This window comes from Pyrgilauda ruficollis, unplaced genomic scaffold (assembly GCF_017590135.1).
Source record: "Pyrgilauda ruficollis isolate IOZ18807 unplaced genomic scaffold, ASM1759013v1 scaffold245, whole genome shotgun sequence".
Lineage (NCBI taxonomy): Eukaryota > Metazoa > Chordata > Aves > Passeriformes > Passeridae > Pyrgilauda > Pyrgilauda ruficollis.
The window spans coordinates 43,594-60,698 of record NW_024523767.1 but is presented as its reverse complement, the minus strand read 5'-3'; the positions used below and the strand labels follow the sequence as shown (position 1 = coordinate 60,698).

Below are 17,105 nucleotides of genomic sequence, written 5' to 3'. Positions count from 1 at the left end.
TTGTGCCTGGATTGGGGTGGTTTGTGAGTAGGAGCTTCCAAGTATTCCAGCACCTCCAACAGCAACACAGCAGCTTCTTTGGTATTTGGACCCACCAGGAGAAATAGATCTTATTATCCACTGGATATCCCTGGATCCATGATCCTGGCTCAGCTGAGCCTCATGTGAGCCAGATCAATGATTCCGGCGCCTTTCCAGAGACTGAGGTGTCTGTGCTCAGAGCTGGTGGAAAAACTTGAAAAATGGACTTCAAGTCCTTCCAGTCATGCCTGGGAGTCTCAGCTGGAGGTTGGCATGTGGGGAGGGATGAGGTAAGGGAGGGGGAAATTCCTGAATTATTGTTTTGTTGGAAACTGGACTTTGAAATTCGGTGCCGGAGGGAGCCCCGGCCGCACCTTCCATGAGTAATATCCCGAGTAACATCTCTCCATCCCTTCCTGGCTCGTGCTGCCTGTGAGCCACGTGGGATAGGGAGAGCAGGGTTTGCAGGGAGCATGATCCAGAGGGGATTGGGAAGGGGGGGAAATGTGGGAAATATGGAGGGCAGGAGAAAGGAAAACCAATGAGGGACTGCGTTTAGACCCACTGGAGCTGCCTCCCTATGGATCAAAGCAATACCTTGGATTTTTTTGGATTCAGAGCTCTCTAGGATCCTTTGGGGATCACACAAGTCTGTGCCTGAAGTGCTGCATTCCCAGCTCACTGCAGGAAGGGAGTTGGACCATCCCATATGGATGAGGTTGGCTCCATCCCTTGGTGTGTTTTTCCACTGGGTCTTTTCCCTTTAATCAGGTCTGGGAAGGGAAAGAGCAGCATTCCTTGGGAGTGGGAGCTGAGCAGTCAGGAGCCTTCCAGTCAGGAGGCAGACTCAGGTGAGAAGGATGTGGATCATCCACACCTCAATTTAGGCACCAGAGGAAGAGGAAAGATGGGAAGGAGCAAAGATTCCTTAGGGATATGTCCAGAGGAGGGCATTCTGAAAATGGCAGTCACTTTGTGAGGGCAGAACCCTCAAATTTGAGGATTTGAATCCTTAATGAGCCATTCCCAAAGGGATTTTCCTGTGTGGTAAGGGATGTGTGGCACTCCAGAGCTGTCTCACAAGAGGTTGGGGATGTGGGAATGTTGACATTGTCCCTAAGGAAAGGAGGGAAGTGTCCTATTTTTACTGTGAATTAGTTGCTCCACAGGATTTTACACTTTAGGATGGGAAATCCCAGGCCAAGTCCAACATGGTCAATCCAGAGGGATCCAAGTCCAGGTTCAGGATCCTTTCCCAAATCTTTTGATCATCCTTGGACCCATCTATATGGTCCAATGCTGTCACAGGCAGGAACTTGTGGAAGTGCTGGTAGAACAGGATGGGCTTTAAGGTCACTTCCCATCCAGACTATTCCAGGATTCCATGATCCCTGTTCCTCAAGACCAGTTCTAGGAATCTGTCCTTCAGTGGAGAAGGAAATTAAAGAAGGAACTTGATGCTTTGAGTTATCCCAAGTTAAAGTCATCCTGCCATATAGAAAAAAGGATTTTAGTGCAAACAAAGTTGCATACAAGGGAAATTTTGGGAGTGGATGGGAATGACAGGGATAGAAGAGGAAGATGAATGCTCTCAGTCAAGAATATATCCCAAAAATTCAATTATGTTGGATATATGAGTCAGAATGGTGTGGAAATCTGCCCTTTGGATGCTGGGTTCTTTCTGCAAGGAAGGTGAGTCCCAGATGGGATTTTCCCAGTGTCCTACTGGGACATGGAAACATAAAGCAGGTTCTCATAGCCTGAGGCTATTCCCAGCTGAATAATTCCATGGATAAGCTTTAAGTTCCCTCCCAAGGCAAGCCGTTCCAGGATTCTGGGATTCTAAATCATAGAATCATGGAATATGATTCTAGAAATCAAATTATGATTTTATGAATCCATAAGAGTATGGGAAATGATTCCAGGATTCTGAATGACAGAATCATGTATTCTAGGATTTAATATCCTGAGTTGGAAAAGGCCCCAAAGGATCATCCAGTCCAATTCTGACTTTAGTGCTGGGTTTAATCTTTATTTAAGTAAAACATTACAGACCAACATCTAACAGGGTTTAGGCTGGGCTGGCATTCGGCTTCCCAGGAAAAATCCATTTTCCCTTAATTTCCTTTCCTTCCCACGCAGCTTGTGCCCGAAACAGGGGGCTGAGAGCAGGAACAAGAGGAGCAAGGAATAACAATTGTCTTAATGTGGAGAGAGAGGAGAAAAAAGGGCTCGTTCTCTCCATCCCGAAATAATAGACCCATTACTGTCCCCAATCCTCAATCCCCCTCCTCTCCTGGGAGAAGAATTGGTCACTGCACAGCTGTGGGAGCAGGATAAATATATTTATATATCCCGGAGAATCTGCCCTTCTCAATTGGGATGTGGGGCTGGACAATCCCTCATTGTGCCCTGGCTGGCCCGCAGCAGAAAGGCCCCACAGTTTGGGGCTGGCAGGGCCCCGGCGCTCCGAGAACTCGGAACTTCATGGACATTATTCCCAGCGGGCCCTTATTTATTTGATTGGAGTCATTATGGGGTGGGAGGGGTGGGGGGGAGCTGGGCGTTATTGGGGATTGTGGGAACATCTGGGGAGAACAAACCACAGCTGGGCCTTCCCCTGAGGGGGCAGGGGTTGGGGTTCGGGGTGGGATTTGGGGCTGGATTTGGATGATTTGGGGCTCGATTTGGTGATTCAGGGCTGGATTTGGATGATTTGGGGCTGGATTTGCTGGTTGGGGCTGATTTAGGGTGATTTGAGGTTGGATTTTGGTGGTGTGTAGCTGGATTTTGATGATGTAGGGACGAATTTGGTGCTTGGGACTGATTTAGGGTGATTTGCAGCTGGATTTGGGTGATTGGGGCTGGATTTGGGTGATTTGCAGCTGGATTTGGTGTTTAGGGCTGGTTTATGGTGATTTGCAGCTGGATTTGGTGTTGAGAGCTGGTTTAGGGTGATTTGGAGCTGAATTTGGGTGATTTGGGGGCTAATTTTTCGTGGATTTAGGGCTGGATTCTAGTGATTTAGGGCTGGATTTGTGACTGGGTTTTGGGAGTTTGCAGCTGCATTTTGATGATTTAGGGCTGGATTTGGTGTTTAGGGTGATTTGGGGCTGTCTTTTGGTGATTTGACGTTCAATTTTGATGATTTGGGGCTGTTTTAGGGTGATCTGCAGCTGGATTTTGGTGATTTGCAGTAGTTTTTGTGGTCTGTGGCTGGAATGTGAGGCTGGATTTTGGGGATTTCCTGGTTCTGTAATTTGTGCCTGGATTTCAGTGATGCCTTTTTTAAAAACAGGATTCCAGTGATTTGTGGCTGGTTTTGGAATTTCTGGGAGGATTTTGGTGGTTTGTGGTCGGATTTTGTGCCTCAGGGCTGGTTTTATGAACAGGTTTGCTGGTTTGTGGCTGCATTTTTGTAATTTGTGGCGGGTTCAGTGTTTTGTGGCTGGGTTTTGGTACTTTGTGATTAGGTTTTCGTAATTTCTGGATGGCTTTTGGTCATTTTTGGCTGGATTTTTGATGATTTGTGGCTCTTTTTTGGTGCCTTATGACTTTGGGGACAGATTTGTTTACTTTGGGGACAGCTTTTGTTGCTTTGAGGGTGTTTTTCAGTGATTTCTGGCCAGATTTTGGTGGCTTGTGGCTGTCTTTTTTTGGTGCCTTGTAACTTTGCTTTGTGGCAGATTTTGGTGTTTTGTGAGGAGGGCTTGGTGCTTTGTGGTAGATTTTGGTGCTTTGTGCACAGATTTTGGTGCTTTGTGAGTGTTTTTTGTGCTCTGTGAACAGATTTTGGTAGTTTGTGACTGGATTTTTTTGTGGTTTCTGGGTGGATTTGGGTAGCTTGTGATGTTTGGTGACTTGCTGCCATGTCTTAGTGCTCTATAGCTTTGGGTTTTTAGTAGTTTATGGACAGATTTTGGTAGTTCGTGGCTGGATTTTTGGCGGCTTGGAGCCAGCCTTTTTTTCTTAGTGCTTTGTGGCTGGATTTTGGTGCTTTGCTGGTGTTTTTTTCCAGTGGTTTGTGGCTGGATTTTGGGAGCTTTTGGCTGATTTTTTGATGCCTTGTGGCTTTGCTTAGTGGCAGATTGTGGTGCTTTGGTGCCTTGTGAACAAATTTTGGTGCCTTGTGAGGGATTTTGGTGCTTTGTTCACAAATTTTGGAGTTTTTGAGGGGGGATTGGTGCTTTGTGAGGGACTTTGGCGCTCAGTGCACAAATTTTGGTGCTTTGTGAGGGAGATTGGTGCTTTAGGAAGGGTTTTGGTGCCTTGTGCACAAATTTTGGTGTTTTGTGAGGGGAATTGGTGCTTTGTGAGGGGTTTTGGTGCCTTGTGGGACAAATTTTGGTGCTTTGTGAGGGAGATTGGTGCTTTAGGAAGGGTTTTGGTGCCTTCTGCACAAATTTTAGTGCTTTGTGGCTGTTTTTGAGGTTTTGCTGGACAGATTTTGGTAGTTTGTGCCTGCTTTTTTGTTTTGTTTTCTGATGATTTATGGCTCCTTTTTTTTTGGTGCTTTGTGCACAGAACTTTGATACTTTAATAGCCAGTTTTGGGGGATTTAGTGGCTGGTTTTTGGGGCTTTAGCAGCTGATTTTTGGTGGCTTGTGACTGCTTTTGGGGCTTTAGTGGCTTGTGACTCGGGGCTGGTTTTTGGTGGCTTGTGACTCGGGGCTGGTTTTTGGCGGCTTGTGGCTGCTCTTCAGCGCTTCCCGACCGGATTTTTTAGTTCGGAGGTTCCTCCCGGTCCCTCGCTACTCTTTTTAGGTGACTTTTGCCAACCTCGCGACTCGGCGGCGTCTCCAAGCCCTGTCGGCGGGGGTGCCCCGAGCGCGGTGCCGGGCGGAGGAGGAGCGGCGGGCGGGGAAGGGCCGGGAAAGAGGGAAAGAGGGAGGGCAGCGGGGAAGGAGGGAGGAGCGGCGGCGGCAGCCCGAGTCCGGGGCAGCGCTCGGCGGACGCCGATGGGCATCGGGCGGCCGCGCTGGGCACGGGCAGCGGGAGCCCGGCGCTGAGAGCGGGGCTCGGGGCTCGGACGGGGCTCGGGGGTCGCGGCGGGGCCCCCCGGGCCGGGGCGATGCCCCCCTGCAGCCGCACGGAGTGAGCCGGGGCCGGCCCGTGCATGGCCCAGCCATGGAGGTGGTGGACGAGACGGAGGCTCTGCAGCGCTTCTTCGAAGGTAACGAGGGCAGCGCCGGCCCCGAGTGCCGGCCCGCTCCCGGAGCGGCCTTGCGGCGGCTGGGTGGGTGGGAGGGAAGGGAGCCTGGGGCTCACCCAGTGCCGCCCCGCTGCCGCGGGCAGGGACACCTTCCGCTAGCCCGGCTTGCTCCAAGCCCGGCCAGCCTGGCCTTGGACACTTCCAGGGATGGGGCAGCCACAGCTGCTCTGGGAAACCCATTCCGGCGCCTCAGCACCCTCACAGGAATTCCTTCGCAACATCCCGTCTAACCCTGTTCCCTGGCAGTGGGAAGCTATTCCCCCTTGTCCTGTCACTCCAGGCCCTCTGTCAAAGTCCCTCTCCAGCTCTCCTGGAGTCCCTTAGGCGCTGGAAGGGGCTCCAAGGTCTCCCTGGAGCTTTGCCTTCTCCAGGCTAAGCAATCCCAGCTCTCCCAGCCTGGCTCCATACCATCCTAGCCAGCTCTGGAATGGCACGGATCCCTGTCCCGGGGCACAATCCAAGTGCAGTTGTGCATCCTGCAGTGCGCACCGTGGGTGCCAAGCTGCATATCCTGGGAATTGTGCTGTGCCGTGCCTTAGATTCCCAATGCGACCCCACCAAGGACCTTGGAATGTCCCTCACCATCCTTGGAGCAGGAGCAGGCTCATGGCAGTGGCTCTGGCCTACAGATCCCAGACCTTTTCCAGAGCCTGGATCCTTGTGGACACCGCATGGCTGTGGATCACTCTCCTTCCCACCAGGGTGGAAAAGTGGTCAGGAAGAGAACTTGGCCTCTGTTGGATGAAATGTAGTTGCTCATACCTGAACTGGGATGTGTTGGGATCCTGATCCCATTGTTGTTCCTGCCTCGGCTCCGTGTTCCCTTCCCTGCTCTGGCCTTCTTGGCACGCTCCGCTCTTCCTTGTGGAGTGGCTGGTTCCTTCTCTTTCCCCCTCGTTGCTTTGTTTCCCTCCCTTGTTTTCCAGTGGGTCGCTTGCCAGGCCCAGGTTTAGTTGCCACAGGCTGTGTCCTTTGGGATGAGCCCCTGGCACATGGATGTGCTGCTTGAGGGAACAATGTGAGGCTGCGTTGCCCCAGCAGGTCCTGGGGAGGATCCCAATCCATGGATGAACTCCAGAGCTGGGATCCCCTTTGGAGCAGTGGGATTGTGCAGTGAGCCCCCAGAAGCAGTTGGGGCAGGACAGTGGTGTCCCTGTGGATTCTTTGGCTGGTAGAAGGATTTATCCTGGAAAGTGGGAACAGAAGATGTTCTTGGGAGTGAGTGGAAGCTCCAGCTGCTTCCTTCTTTTTTCCCTCTCTCCTGGCATCCCTGTGACCTCTCAGTAAGGCATCTTTTCTTCAAAGGAAAAAGCACCCCCTGTTAGTTCCAGCCATGATCCCAGATTCCCAGGAGCCCCAGGATTAACAGGGATGGGAAGCCTCACCACGAGGGCTCTTATCAGCCACTCCCAGCCCATGTTCCCTGCAGCCTTCTGGGGTTTCCTTTGATTTTAGGATTTCACTGGGCCAAGCTCCTAAATCCTCCTCTCCCACTTCCCATGCTGGGGGTGCTGAGCTCCTCCTGGGAGTCCTGCAGAGCTCTGGCTCAACATCCCGATGTTATTTGTGGACCAGCTCTCTGTCTCTTCAGCTGGAGATATGGAGTTTCTCCATCTCCCCAGAGCATCTTCATTATAATATGGAGATTTCTTTCTTTTACTGTTTTCCTGTTCTTTCCGGGATGTGGGGGGATGATCCTGCTCGAGCAAGATGACTCCTAGAGATCCCTGACAAGCTCAGCCATCCTGGGATTCTCCCTTTCTGTTTTCCTCCTTTCTTTTTTCTTCCTTTTCTTTCCCTTTTCCTCCTCCTTTCTCCCTGTTGCATCTTCCTTTTCCCCTTTTTTACTCACTTTCTCCTTCTTTCTTTTGAATCAAAACCATCCTGTCCCTGTAAAAACCCAGGATCAAGGAAACTGTGCCTGAAGGATATTTCTTACCCTCAGCTATAAAATCCTTCTTACACCCTCTCTGAGCCAAGTATTCCATGGAGAACGACTTTGTTTGGGCAGCTCGATCCCACTCCCGTTGTTATTCCAGAGCATCTGTTCCGACATGGAGCTGGAGGGGGAGAAGGGAAGAGAAGAAAGTTTTGCCACCAGGAATTGCTGCTCAGTTTTTCCCTCTTGTGCCAGGTTTAATTGTTGTGCTCCGAGGAATTCTGAGGCCAAAGTGTTCTCTGGTTTTTTGGGAGTGAAGGTCAGTGCCTTAAATCATGGCATGGAGTTGGATTTACTCTGGAATCTGGCCCTCCTGAGGAATTAATGGTTTTTGGATGTGGTAAACAATAGATCTGTTAGAGTTTAATAATTTACTGGAATAAATTAATTATCCCATCACTCCTTTAAAGTTTATCACTGAATTCCCATCATAAGGAAATAATTTTCCAACCTATTTGTCGCTTGGAGTGAAATATGTTCTTCTTCTTACGGATCATCCCACCCCTGAAGAGATTTCTTCCTGTAGGCTGAGAAGCCTGGAATAACTTGGGAATTCTCATTCCTTTGCTTGACTCTGATTTTCCCAGGATTTGAGCTTGGTGTAAGAAATCCCAGAAAATTTAGGCAGAATCCCTAAGCCCTTGTATTTTCCAGTGTCAGACAAGGATTAACCGGGGTCCTCATGGAGATGTTTGGGAGTGGGGGCTGTGCTGGTGGAGCTGGGGAAGAATCGGTGCCTGTGGTCATTCCAAATCCTGGAATTTGGCTGGTCCCATCTGCATAGCTAGGCTTGTTTTGGGAAGCAAATGCTTCCAAAATCTCGGGTCTGGTTGGTGTCCCTGGTTTTCTCAGCTGGGAGAGCTGGACCTGGATTTTCCCAAGTTTTCCTTGGTGTTTGCTCGGGCAGGATTTCCTTATTTTCCTGGGTGTCCTTTGTTTTCCTGGGTATCCTTTGTTTCCCTGGGTGTCCTTGTTTTCCTGGGTATCCTTGTTTTCCTGGATATCCATATTTCCTTGTTTATTTCTGTTTCCTAGGTATCCTTGTTTTCCTGGATATATTTATTTCCATGGATGTCTTTGTTTTCCTGGGTACCCTTTGTTTTCCTGGGTATCCTTGTGTCCCTAGATAGCCTTGTTTTCCTGGATATATTTACTTCCATGGATATCCGTGTTTCCCTGGCTATCCTTGTTTTCCCAGATATCCTTATTTCCCTGGAATATGGCTGTCTGCTCTTTGTGGGTGAGATCTGAGGTGTGTGAGGATGGAGAAGCGGAAAAGTGATGGGAAGGGTCCCAGGCTTTGCTCTGGTATTTGGGATGGGCTAGGGGAAAGTCTCTGAGGGAAAAGATGCGTTGGGAATAACTTCACATTTTCCTGGGATGAAGGTGCTGGGAATGCAATCCTGACTTTCCGTATTGAGTGTCCTTAAGAGCTTCTCCTGTGTTGGGAAGATTCTATTGTTGTCCAGGCACATGGTGGAATTTTTGGGATTGTCCTATGCAGGGCCAGGAGATGGACTTGGATGATTCTCATGGACCGTCCCTTCCCACTCAGGAATCTTCCCAAACTCCATGGTTTGTGTTAGGACAGCTGATCCATGTGTTTGGAGGTCCCCAGGACCATCCTGCTGAGGAGAGCTCAGGCAAAAATCCTGGAGCAGCGAGTGTGGGATGCTGGGGGGTTCTGGCCGGGGAGGGAAAGGAGATTTCCATGGGTTTGGGAGTGTTCCTGGAGCGTTTGTATTTGGATTCAAAGGAGAAGGAGGGAGTTGACAGCGTCTGACCCTTGGCTGGCATCCTGCTCCCAACCTTTCCCTTGCTCCCGCCCACCCCTGCCTCAGGGAAACGCTTACGCCACGGCTCAGCTATTTGGGATCCCTCTCCCGGCTAATTTATGAGATAAGGGCTTGGGGAAGAATGTACAGCGGGAAAGATGTTCGGAGCGGGGCCGGCGGGGGCTGGGAAGCGGGAATTGGGAAAGGAGCAGAGAAAGGAGAGCAAGTGCTGGAAACGCCCCAGGTTTGGGGTTGAGGTGGAGCTGGGAAAGACAAGGGTTGGTTCAGCAGAAGGGGAAGGTTTCCCTGAAGGTTATCCAACAGCTCCACATGTATTCATGGAGCACAAGTGGCTGGAACACTGGGAATATTGTCTGTGGAGCAGCCGTGTGTCCGTGCAGGGGTTGCTGGGCTGTGTGTGCACAGGAATCTCCAAGCTTGGAGTTACCAGGAGTGGATGGTTTTGCCCGTGGGAATGTTTGGATATATGTGATCATGGAACCCTGGAATGGTTTGGATGGGATAGGACCTTAAGGATCATCCAGTCCCTGGGAATGTTTGGATATATGTGATCATGGAACCCTGGAATGGTTTGGATGGGACCTTAAGGATCATCCAGTCCCTGGTGTGCAGGGACACCTTCCACTATCCCAGGTTGCTCCAAGCCCCAGCCAACCTGGTCTGTGACATTGCAGAGATGGGGCAGCTACAGCTTCTCTGGGAAATCCATTCCAGGGCCTCACCACCCTCCCAGGGAAGGATTTCTTCCCAATATCCCATCTAAACCCTCCCTCTGTCATCCAGAACTTCTCTAGACAACCTGTTCCTGTGTTCCTGGTGTTGGTAACACTCCTGGTGATTTTGATTATGGAGCACTTGGTGCCTGTGGGGAGGAAGTATCGCCCTGCAGGAAGAGGTCTGGAAATTTCTCTGTTTTCCTTGGATGAACGAATGTAGAATACTGGAGCTGATACAGTGAGGTGACCCCAGGACAGCTGGGATTGCCCCTTGTCCCACATGCTGGGCCATAAGGGGGATTTGGTGGTGGTGGTGGGAATGAGTGAAGAAGGAATTTGCTGGTCAGACTCCTGCTGGTGTAAACATCCATGAGAATCCAGGGACTGCTCCCAAGTCTTCCCGTTGCTTTGGGATGTCTTGAGGCTGAAAACTGGGAGCATAAAGGGTAGGAGACCAGTGGAACTGGGGGAGTCTGTCCTGGTGTCCCGTGGTTTAGGTTCCTGAGCTTGACACAGAAATGCAGCTACATGGATCAGAGCATCACTTTTCATGGAATGCCTTAAAAAAATGGCTCCTTTGGGGCTTCCTGCTCACTCATCACCCTCTGCCTGCCCCCAAATCCATTTCCGAGGCTTGATGCTGGAGAGAGCTTTCCCACACGGAGCTGCTGTGGCAGGGGGAGAACACCTTGGAAAAGCCCAGCGTGATCCCTGCCGGGGGGCTCCTGGCTGCGGGAGGAGCGGCTTGGGGATGAGGTGGCGGCGCAGGTGACAGTCGCTGCGGGGCCTGGCTGGCTCCGCGGGAAGGTAAGAGGCTTTGCCCGGAGTTCTTTGGGAGCCGGGAGTCAGCCCGTGCCGGAATGGGCCCGGGGAAGCTGGTACAGCACAAACACATGACCATCCCTGCGGGTAATCCCCTCGCGGTCCCAAATCCCAGTGCGGAGCAGCGGCCGCCCGGCCGCCTCCCCGGCCCTCCCACTCTTCCCAGAGGGAATAGAAAAACCAGCAGGCAGCGGCAGCCCTGGGAGCTGGAGGAGCTGAGCTCAGGGAATAATGACACAGAGAGAGAGCAGGGATACGGCGGGAGCTTGACATCGGCTCTCACCATGCTCAGGATGCGCTGGATCCGAGCAGGTAACGGCACGGCCCCCCCAGCCCTTCCATGGCTTGCCTTGCTTTCCCCTCTGCCTCTCCATCTCTCTTCCCAATGGGATTGTTCTCTGGTTCTCCTCTCTCTTCCCTCTGTTTGAAGCTTCTCTGCCCGCCCTGCTTGGTCAGCTCTCAACAGGAGCAGGTGACATGAGGATGCTGCTGAGTCCAGCTCAATCCCAGGGCCTAAGCAGAGCAGGGAAGAGACAAAAACATTCCCTTGAGCTCATCACTACACCCAGGTGGCATTCCTGGACACTGGGGGAAAGCTGCCACGTCCATCCTAACAGGAGATTCCTGGAGTCTCTTCAGCCAAAAGACTCATCCTTGTTCACTCCTCAGGGAAAGGCTGGTGCCAAACACCCCCACTGCTGGCATGGTCTTGTGCTGGTTTTGCTGGTGCTTCTCCCTCCCATTTCTCCAAAACTCTTTTATCCTGGACCCCAAAACTCCTTAATCCTCGGAAAAGGGCAAGAGACATCCAGGTGGAGTAAGGCCAGAGAGCTGTTCATGAGAGGGTGGATCCGTAAAGCCTGATAAAGGGCAGGCTGGGATTTGGAAAGGTGATGTCAGCACGAGGCTCCATGAGGAGGAACTTTGCCCGTGTCCTGGGTAATGCCCCTTCCATAGGCTGGTGCCCTGGGAGCAATGCCCGGACACAGACAGAGAGAAACTTGAGGAAGAGGTGGCAGTTGGGGCGGATTAGAGGGAGTCGTGCTGGAGGTGTGACCAGCAGGTGACACAGAGATCTGGCTGAGCCCATGCGTGGGATGGGGTGTGGAAGGGCTGCTGCTTGCAGGGAGATGGGAAAGGAATCCTGGTAAGGAGGAGCCGTGGGATGCCAGACGGACAGGTTTCCCTCTGCTTCCTCACCCTTATCAGGGAGAGCCCTTTCAGGACAGAGTCATCCCAGCTGCCAGAAAGAGGGAATTAAACGGCTCCTGGGCATGGTTATTTCAAGGAAGAGAGATAGGATCCTGCTCTGCTTTCCCTCTTCTGGATAGGGGCCTTATGGGTTCCTCCTGCTGAGAATGGCTGGAGTGATCTGGTGATGAGAGAGGTGGAACAGGTTGCCCTGAGAAGCTGTGGCTGCCCCATCCCTGGAAGTGTCCAAGGCCAGCTTGGATGGGGCTTGGAGGAACCTGAGGTAGTGGAAGGTGTCCCTGCCCATGGCAGAGAGTGGATGATCCTTACAGTTGCTTCCAACTCAAGCCATCCCAGGACTTCATTATCTGGAGCTGGGAGCTGTGCTGGGAAAGGTGCAAGTGAACCCATGGGCACTTCCCAGCTGATGCCTTGGATCCCTCATTTATCCCTGCCTGAGGATGGCGTTGCTCCAGCTTTGCCGCCCTTGCCGGGGAACCCTCTTGCCTCTTCCCAGTGGTGTTGCTGACTGGACTTTGCACTCTCCGATAAGAATCCCAGGACACTGAATGTGCCTGAGGAATGATTAACCAGCGTGTGCCGTGCCAGAGGACAAGGGAGCAGCTGTGGCTGGAGACACAAACAGGAACAGTCTCGTGGCTTTTGGGACCAAGCCGGTGCTTTCTGGGTGCCCATCCTGTGCTCCAGCATCATTCAGGAGGGACAACCATCAACATGGGGCATTTTGGAGGGATAGCAGGACTAGGGATGGACAGGCAGGGATAAGACAGTGGCAGAGAGCCAGGGAGGTGTCCTGCTGCTGTGGAGGATAAATGGAAACTCTGAGAAGTGGAGAGTGGATTGATCCCTGGAAGTGTCCAAGGCCAGGTTGGACAGGCTTGGAGCAGCCTGGGCTAGTGCAAGGTGTCCCTGCCCATGGCAGGGAGTGGGACTTGGATGAGCTTTAAGGTCCCATCCAACCCAAGCTACTCCAGGATTCTATGACTGGATACCACACTTGGCTATCTGGTGGCTCTCACTTTTATTTTCATGGACATATCCTTTTATTCCAACTGACTGGCGTGCTTGGCATGCCCTTGCTTATCCAACAGACCTTCCTTCTCCCCGTTCTTCCTGCACAGCAGGACATGTGGTCATGGAATGCTTTGGGTTGGAAGGGACATTAAAGATCATCCAGTTCCACCCCCATCCATGGCATCTTCTCCCTGATCCGGTGGTGGTGGATCATGTGGCTAGCCCAGGATCTCATGTGCCCCAGGTGCCGGCTTCCAGCAGCACCTGGGGCGCGTTCAAGGCACATTTGAAGGAAAGGCCTCCTTCCCGAGGGAAAATGTAACGTGACACTCAGGGTCCACCACTTATCTCACTGAACTTTGGCTCCTTTGGGGCAGTTACTCCAAACAGGGAGAGGGAAAGGTGGGAAGAGTGGCCAGGCCTGGCTGCAAATGGAGTGGACAGAATTCTTGTGGAATTCCCTGTCCACAAATATTCCCAAGTGCAAACACTTGTGTATTTCCCTGGGTTTTGAAGTGGTGGGGAGGAGAACTGGTTGGAAAAGCCAAGGCTAGAGTTTTAAACAGCTTTGGAGTGCTTGGATCCAGCCTGGGTGTAAAAACCAGGCATTAAAGGGATTTTTCCTGGGGTTGGTTTGGTTTTCCCTGTTTTTTTTTTTTCCATGGAGTCTTTGGTATCACCCCAACTTTGCTATGGAGTGGCAAATTGTTCTGGTTTTCCTACCCAAGTAGTTTGGTGGGGAGGAGACAGTGTGGAAGTTGTGGGGTGGGCATGGAACAGGATTTTTGGAAGACTCAGGTGTGATATCCAAAGAACTGGAGGTTTCATTCATTGATTTATAGAATCCTGGAATGGTTTCAGTTGGAAGAGACCTAAAACCCCATTTTGTTTCATGGGCAGGGATACCTTCCACTGTCCCAGGTTGCTCCAAGCCCTATCCAACCTGGCCTTGAACACTTCCAGGGGTTGGGGCATCCACATAATTTATGACTTTTAATCCTGAATGCCAATTGCTCAAAATCCACATAAACAAGAAAGCAAACATCTTATCAGCCTGCTGGATCTTGGCTTATCTCCTGTGTTATGACTAGCCAGGGTTTATGGACATTGATTCGTGGAAGCATTAGAAAGGATGCTTTGAATTTATTGGGAATGAAACACCTGCTTAAGTAAAGGAAAACTTGGAAAACGGAGTTTTATAAGGGCCATCAAACCTTTTTACAGTTGGCTGCTTGCTGATAATGAGGTCAGTGCTCCTCTCCTGAACAGATGTGGGGTTTTCCCTGATGAGATCCCATTTATCCCAAAATCTGAGGAGTTCTGGGCAGGGGGAATTCCTACCTGTGCATGTGCCCTCCATTCTGTCTTGGTTTAATTCAATTTTTGGGAAGGGGTATTGGAATGGACAGGCTGATGTGTAGGGAAGGCCAAGCCTGGATTGGACAGGGCTTGGAGTGACCTGGACTAGTAGGAGGTGTCCCTGTCCATGGAAGAGGTGGCACTGGATCATCCTTAATGTCCCTTCCAACACAGCACATGCTGGGTGATAAATGATATTCCAAAACTCACCTCACGGTGTTGAGGAGCCAGAGGGATAGAGGGAACAGCCCTGTGAGGACCTGCAGGCTGGGAACAGCTTTCACAGTCCGGAATGAGGAGTTGGGGTGCTGGAAGTTGTGCTGGTGTTCTTGGAAAGAAGAACTGGACAAACTCAACCCAGTCCAACAGGATGGGCTGTGGAATATCAAGGTAGGGACTTTTTCTACTTCCTGGTTTTTAAGCACACATAGTGTGGCTCTGGACATCCAGTGGGCATCTGTGGATGCAACAGGTCAGGAATGATCACTGAGAGGGATTTTTACAGGATTTCCAACCCATAAAAAGTCGTGTTTAAGTTGGAAAACCCTGCAGGATCACGGAGTCGAACCATTCCCCATTCTCATGTTAAGGTGTTTTTCCCTCATTGCCAGTTGTGTTGCAGCAGGGATTAGCTCTGAAGGTTTTTCCCCACTGCCACAGAGAGTTTATCCATGAGATTGAGGTCACCATCCCAGTTTTGCCAGGAGAAAAGGGCTTTGCCACCTCTTCCTTTCTTGTATCCGTATAATCCCTTACAGCGGTGATTTGAGCAAAACAAGAGGCCTGGAATCTTGGGAGTTTCTTTCGCCCCATGTGAGCAGAGATCATGGAATGATGGAGTCATTTGGGTTGGAAAAGCCTCCTGGGTTCATCCAGTCCAACCGTTCCCCTGGTGTTGCACTACCAAGACCACCACTATCCCACGTCCCCAATTGCCACACCCACACAGGTTTTAAATCCCTCCAGGAATGGGGACTCCACCACTGGAGCCTGTTCCTGTGCTTTACAACCCTTTCCATGATGGAATTTTCCCTAATACCCAACCTGAACCTCGCCTCGTGCAATTTGAGGCCTTTTCCTTTTGTCCTGTCCCATGTTCCTTGGGAGCAGAGCCTGACCCCCACCTGGCTCCTGTCAGGGAGTTGTGGAGACCAGGAAGGTCCCCCTGGAATGTTTTTGACCTCAGTCCCTTCCTGGGGGTCTCTGCTAGGAAAATCCTTGTGCCTGGTATTTAATTTGGACACGACTCATTCCCGCCCATTCCCGAGCGACCTCCTGATCCTCTCCTCCCCATGGCACATCCTCAAGCATCATGCCAGGAGCCTTCCCTCTGGATTTGGGGCTCTCCAGCCAGCCCAGTGCTTTGAAGTGATCCCAGGAACACCCAGGGAGCGCACGGGATGGACGGGATCCAAGCAGCATGTTTGGTATCTTGGCTGTATTGTCTGGGAAGTGTTTGCTAAATCCCTGGAGCAGGAAATATGTTCCAGGATGGCTCAGAGTTGGTCAGAAAAGGCAAACAAGGGTTTTTTTTTTTTTAAAAAAAAAGAGACCTCAGTTCCCTGTGAAAAGTGGGTGTGGGAATAGCCAGCATGGCAGTAATCCCTAGGGAATTTTGAATTTCAATAGTGAGTTCAGTTGCATAGAATCCTGGAATGGTTTGGTGTGGAAGGGACCTTAAAGACCATCCAATTCCACTCCCTACCATGGGATCATGGAGACAGAAATGACAGCCCTGGACCTGTCCCACGTCTATTGGTCATGTTATATCCTGGGAAAAGTGGGATTCTCCTTGGGAGCTTTGTGCCACGTGGCTGAGGAAGCTTTTGACACCCCTTGTTATGATTTCCTTGGGAGACAGCTCCGGAGCAAACGTCCCAGCTGTGTGGAAAACCCTGGTGACCCAACGCTCCTCCTTGTGAAAGATCCGTGGTGGTTGCACAAAACTTGGGATGGCCCTTCCCAAGCCCTGGAAAAAGTCCCATCTAGATAAATGGCTCTGCTTTTTCCTCCCAGTCTCCTCTGGAGATTGTCCAGCCTGGACAGACTTTGGTGCCTCCCAGTTGGAAGGGAGGGAATGATGTGTTCGATCTGGACACAGTGTTCCTGGCGATGCTTGGCTGCCTCTGCTCCTGTATCCTGGTGCTGTTCTATTCTTAATCTCCCTCCCTAAGGATTGTTTTGTGCTGCAGGGGTTTCCAGGAGAGGCAGCACTCCTCCAAATCCTGAGTTATCCCAAATTCCCTCTGTGTGTAGTGTGGAGTTGGGCTGATCGTGGCTCATCCTGGCTCTCCAGATTCCCTAAGAGCCTTTCCAGAGCCACAGTCTTGCCCTTCAGCGAGGTCAGTATCCAGGGACTGCATCCCTGGCTTCTTTCCTTGGAGCTAGAAGAGCAGCAGGATCACAGCTCAGAATTGCCATCAGCTCTGTCAACTACTTGTGGTTCCCTGAGTGTTCCCTTTCCTGGTCATTGCCAAGCATGGGAAAACTCTGGGCAGCTGGATCAGGTCTCTTCTTGGTACTGGTATGTAGCTGGTAATTATATTATTAATTTTTTATCCTTTCTGGCAATAATTCTCTCTGAGGGAATGGTGTGGGATATGGATATGGACCTTCACCACCCCGGCAGTGTCCAGGAGCTCATCCACATTGTGTTATCCTACGGAAAATGTCCCTCCTGTCCCCCCAAAGCTGCAGTCTGGATAAAGCAAGGTCAGATGAGGCACCTCAGCAGCAGGGATCCTCAGGAGCTTTTCCCCATCCCTGTGATCCCCAAGGATGAGGCCCCAGCCTCGTACAGCGGGAGCCGCCAGATGAAGTGGCCTCCTCCGGTCCTGTTGTCCCTGCTCCAACACCCTCATCCCGGGAAGGGAGATAAAGGCGTTGTCTCCAAACAAACAGGGCAATGTGCCCCCCTGGGCAGGCACCTTGGAGCCTCCCAAATGGAGCCGCTGTTCCTGCCCTCGGAGAGCATGAATGGACAAGCGCGGCATTGACGGCCGCGGGGACAGGGA

At 51.4% G+C, this 17,105-nt stretch overlaps 1 protein-coding gene across 1 annotated transcript in view; it reads left to right on the top strand.

The window, feature by feature from the left end:
• The first annotated feature begins 4,974 nt into the window (after positions 1-4,974).
• Positions 4,975-17,105, top strand: part of MYRF (myelin regulatory factor) — a 44,381-nt gene continuing 32,250 nt past the window's right edge. Inside the window, exon 1 of the mRNA XM_041470378.1 lies at positions 4,975-5,194. Coding sequence (XP_041326312.1) covers positions 5,149-5,194 — 46 coding nt within the window. The 5' untranslated portion in view covers positions 4,975-5,148. The remainder of the gene's footprint in view (positions 5,195-17,105) is intronic.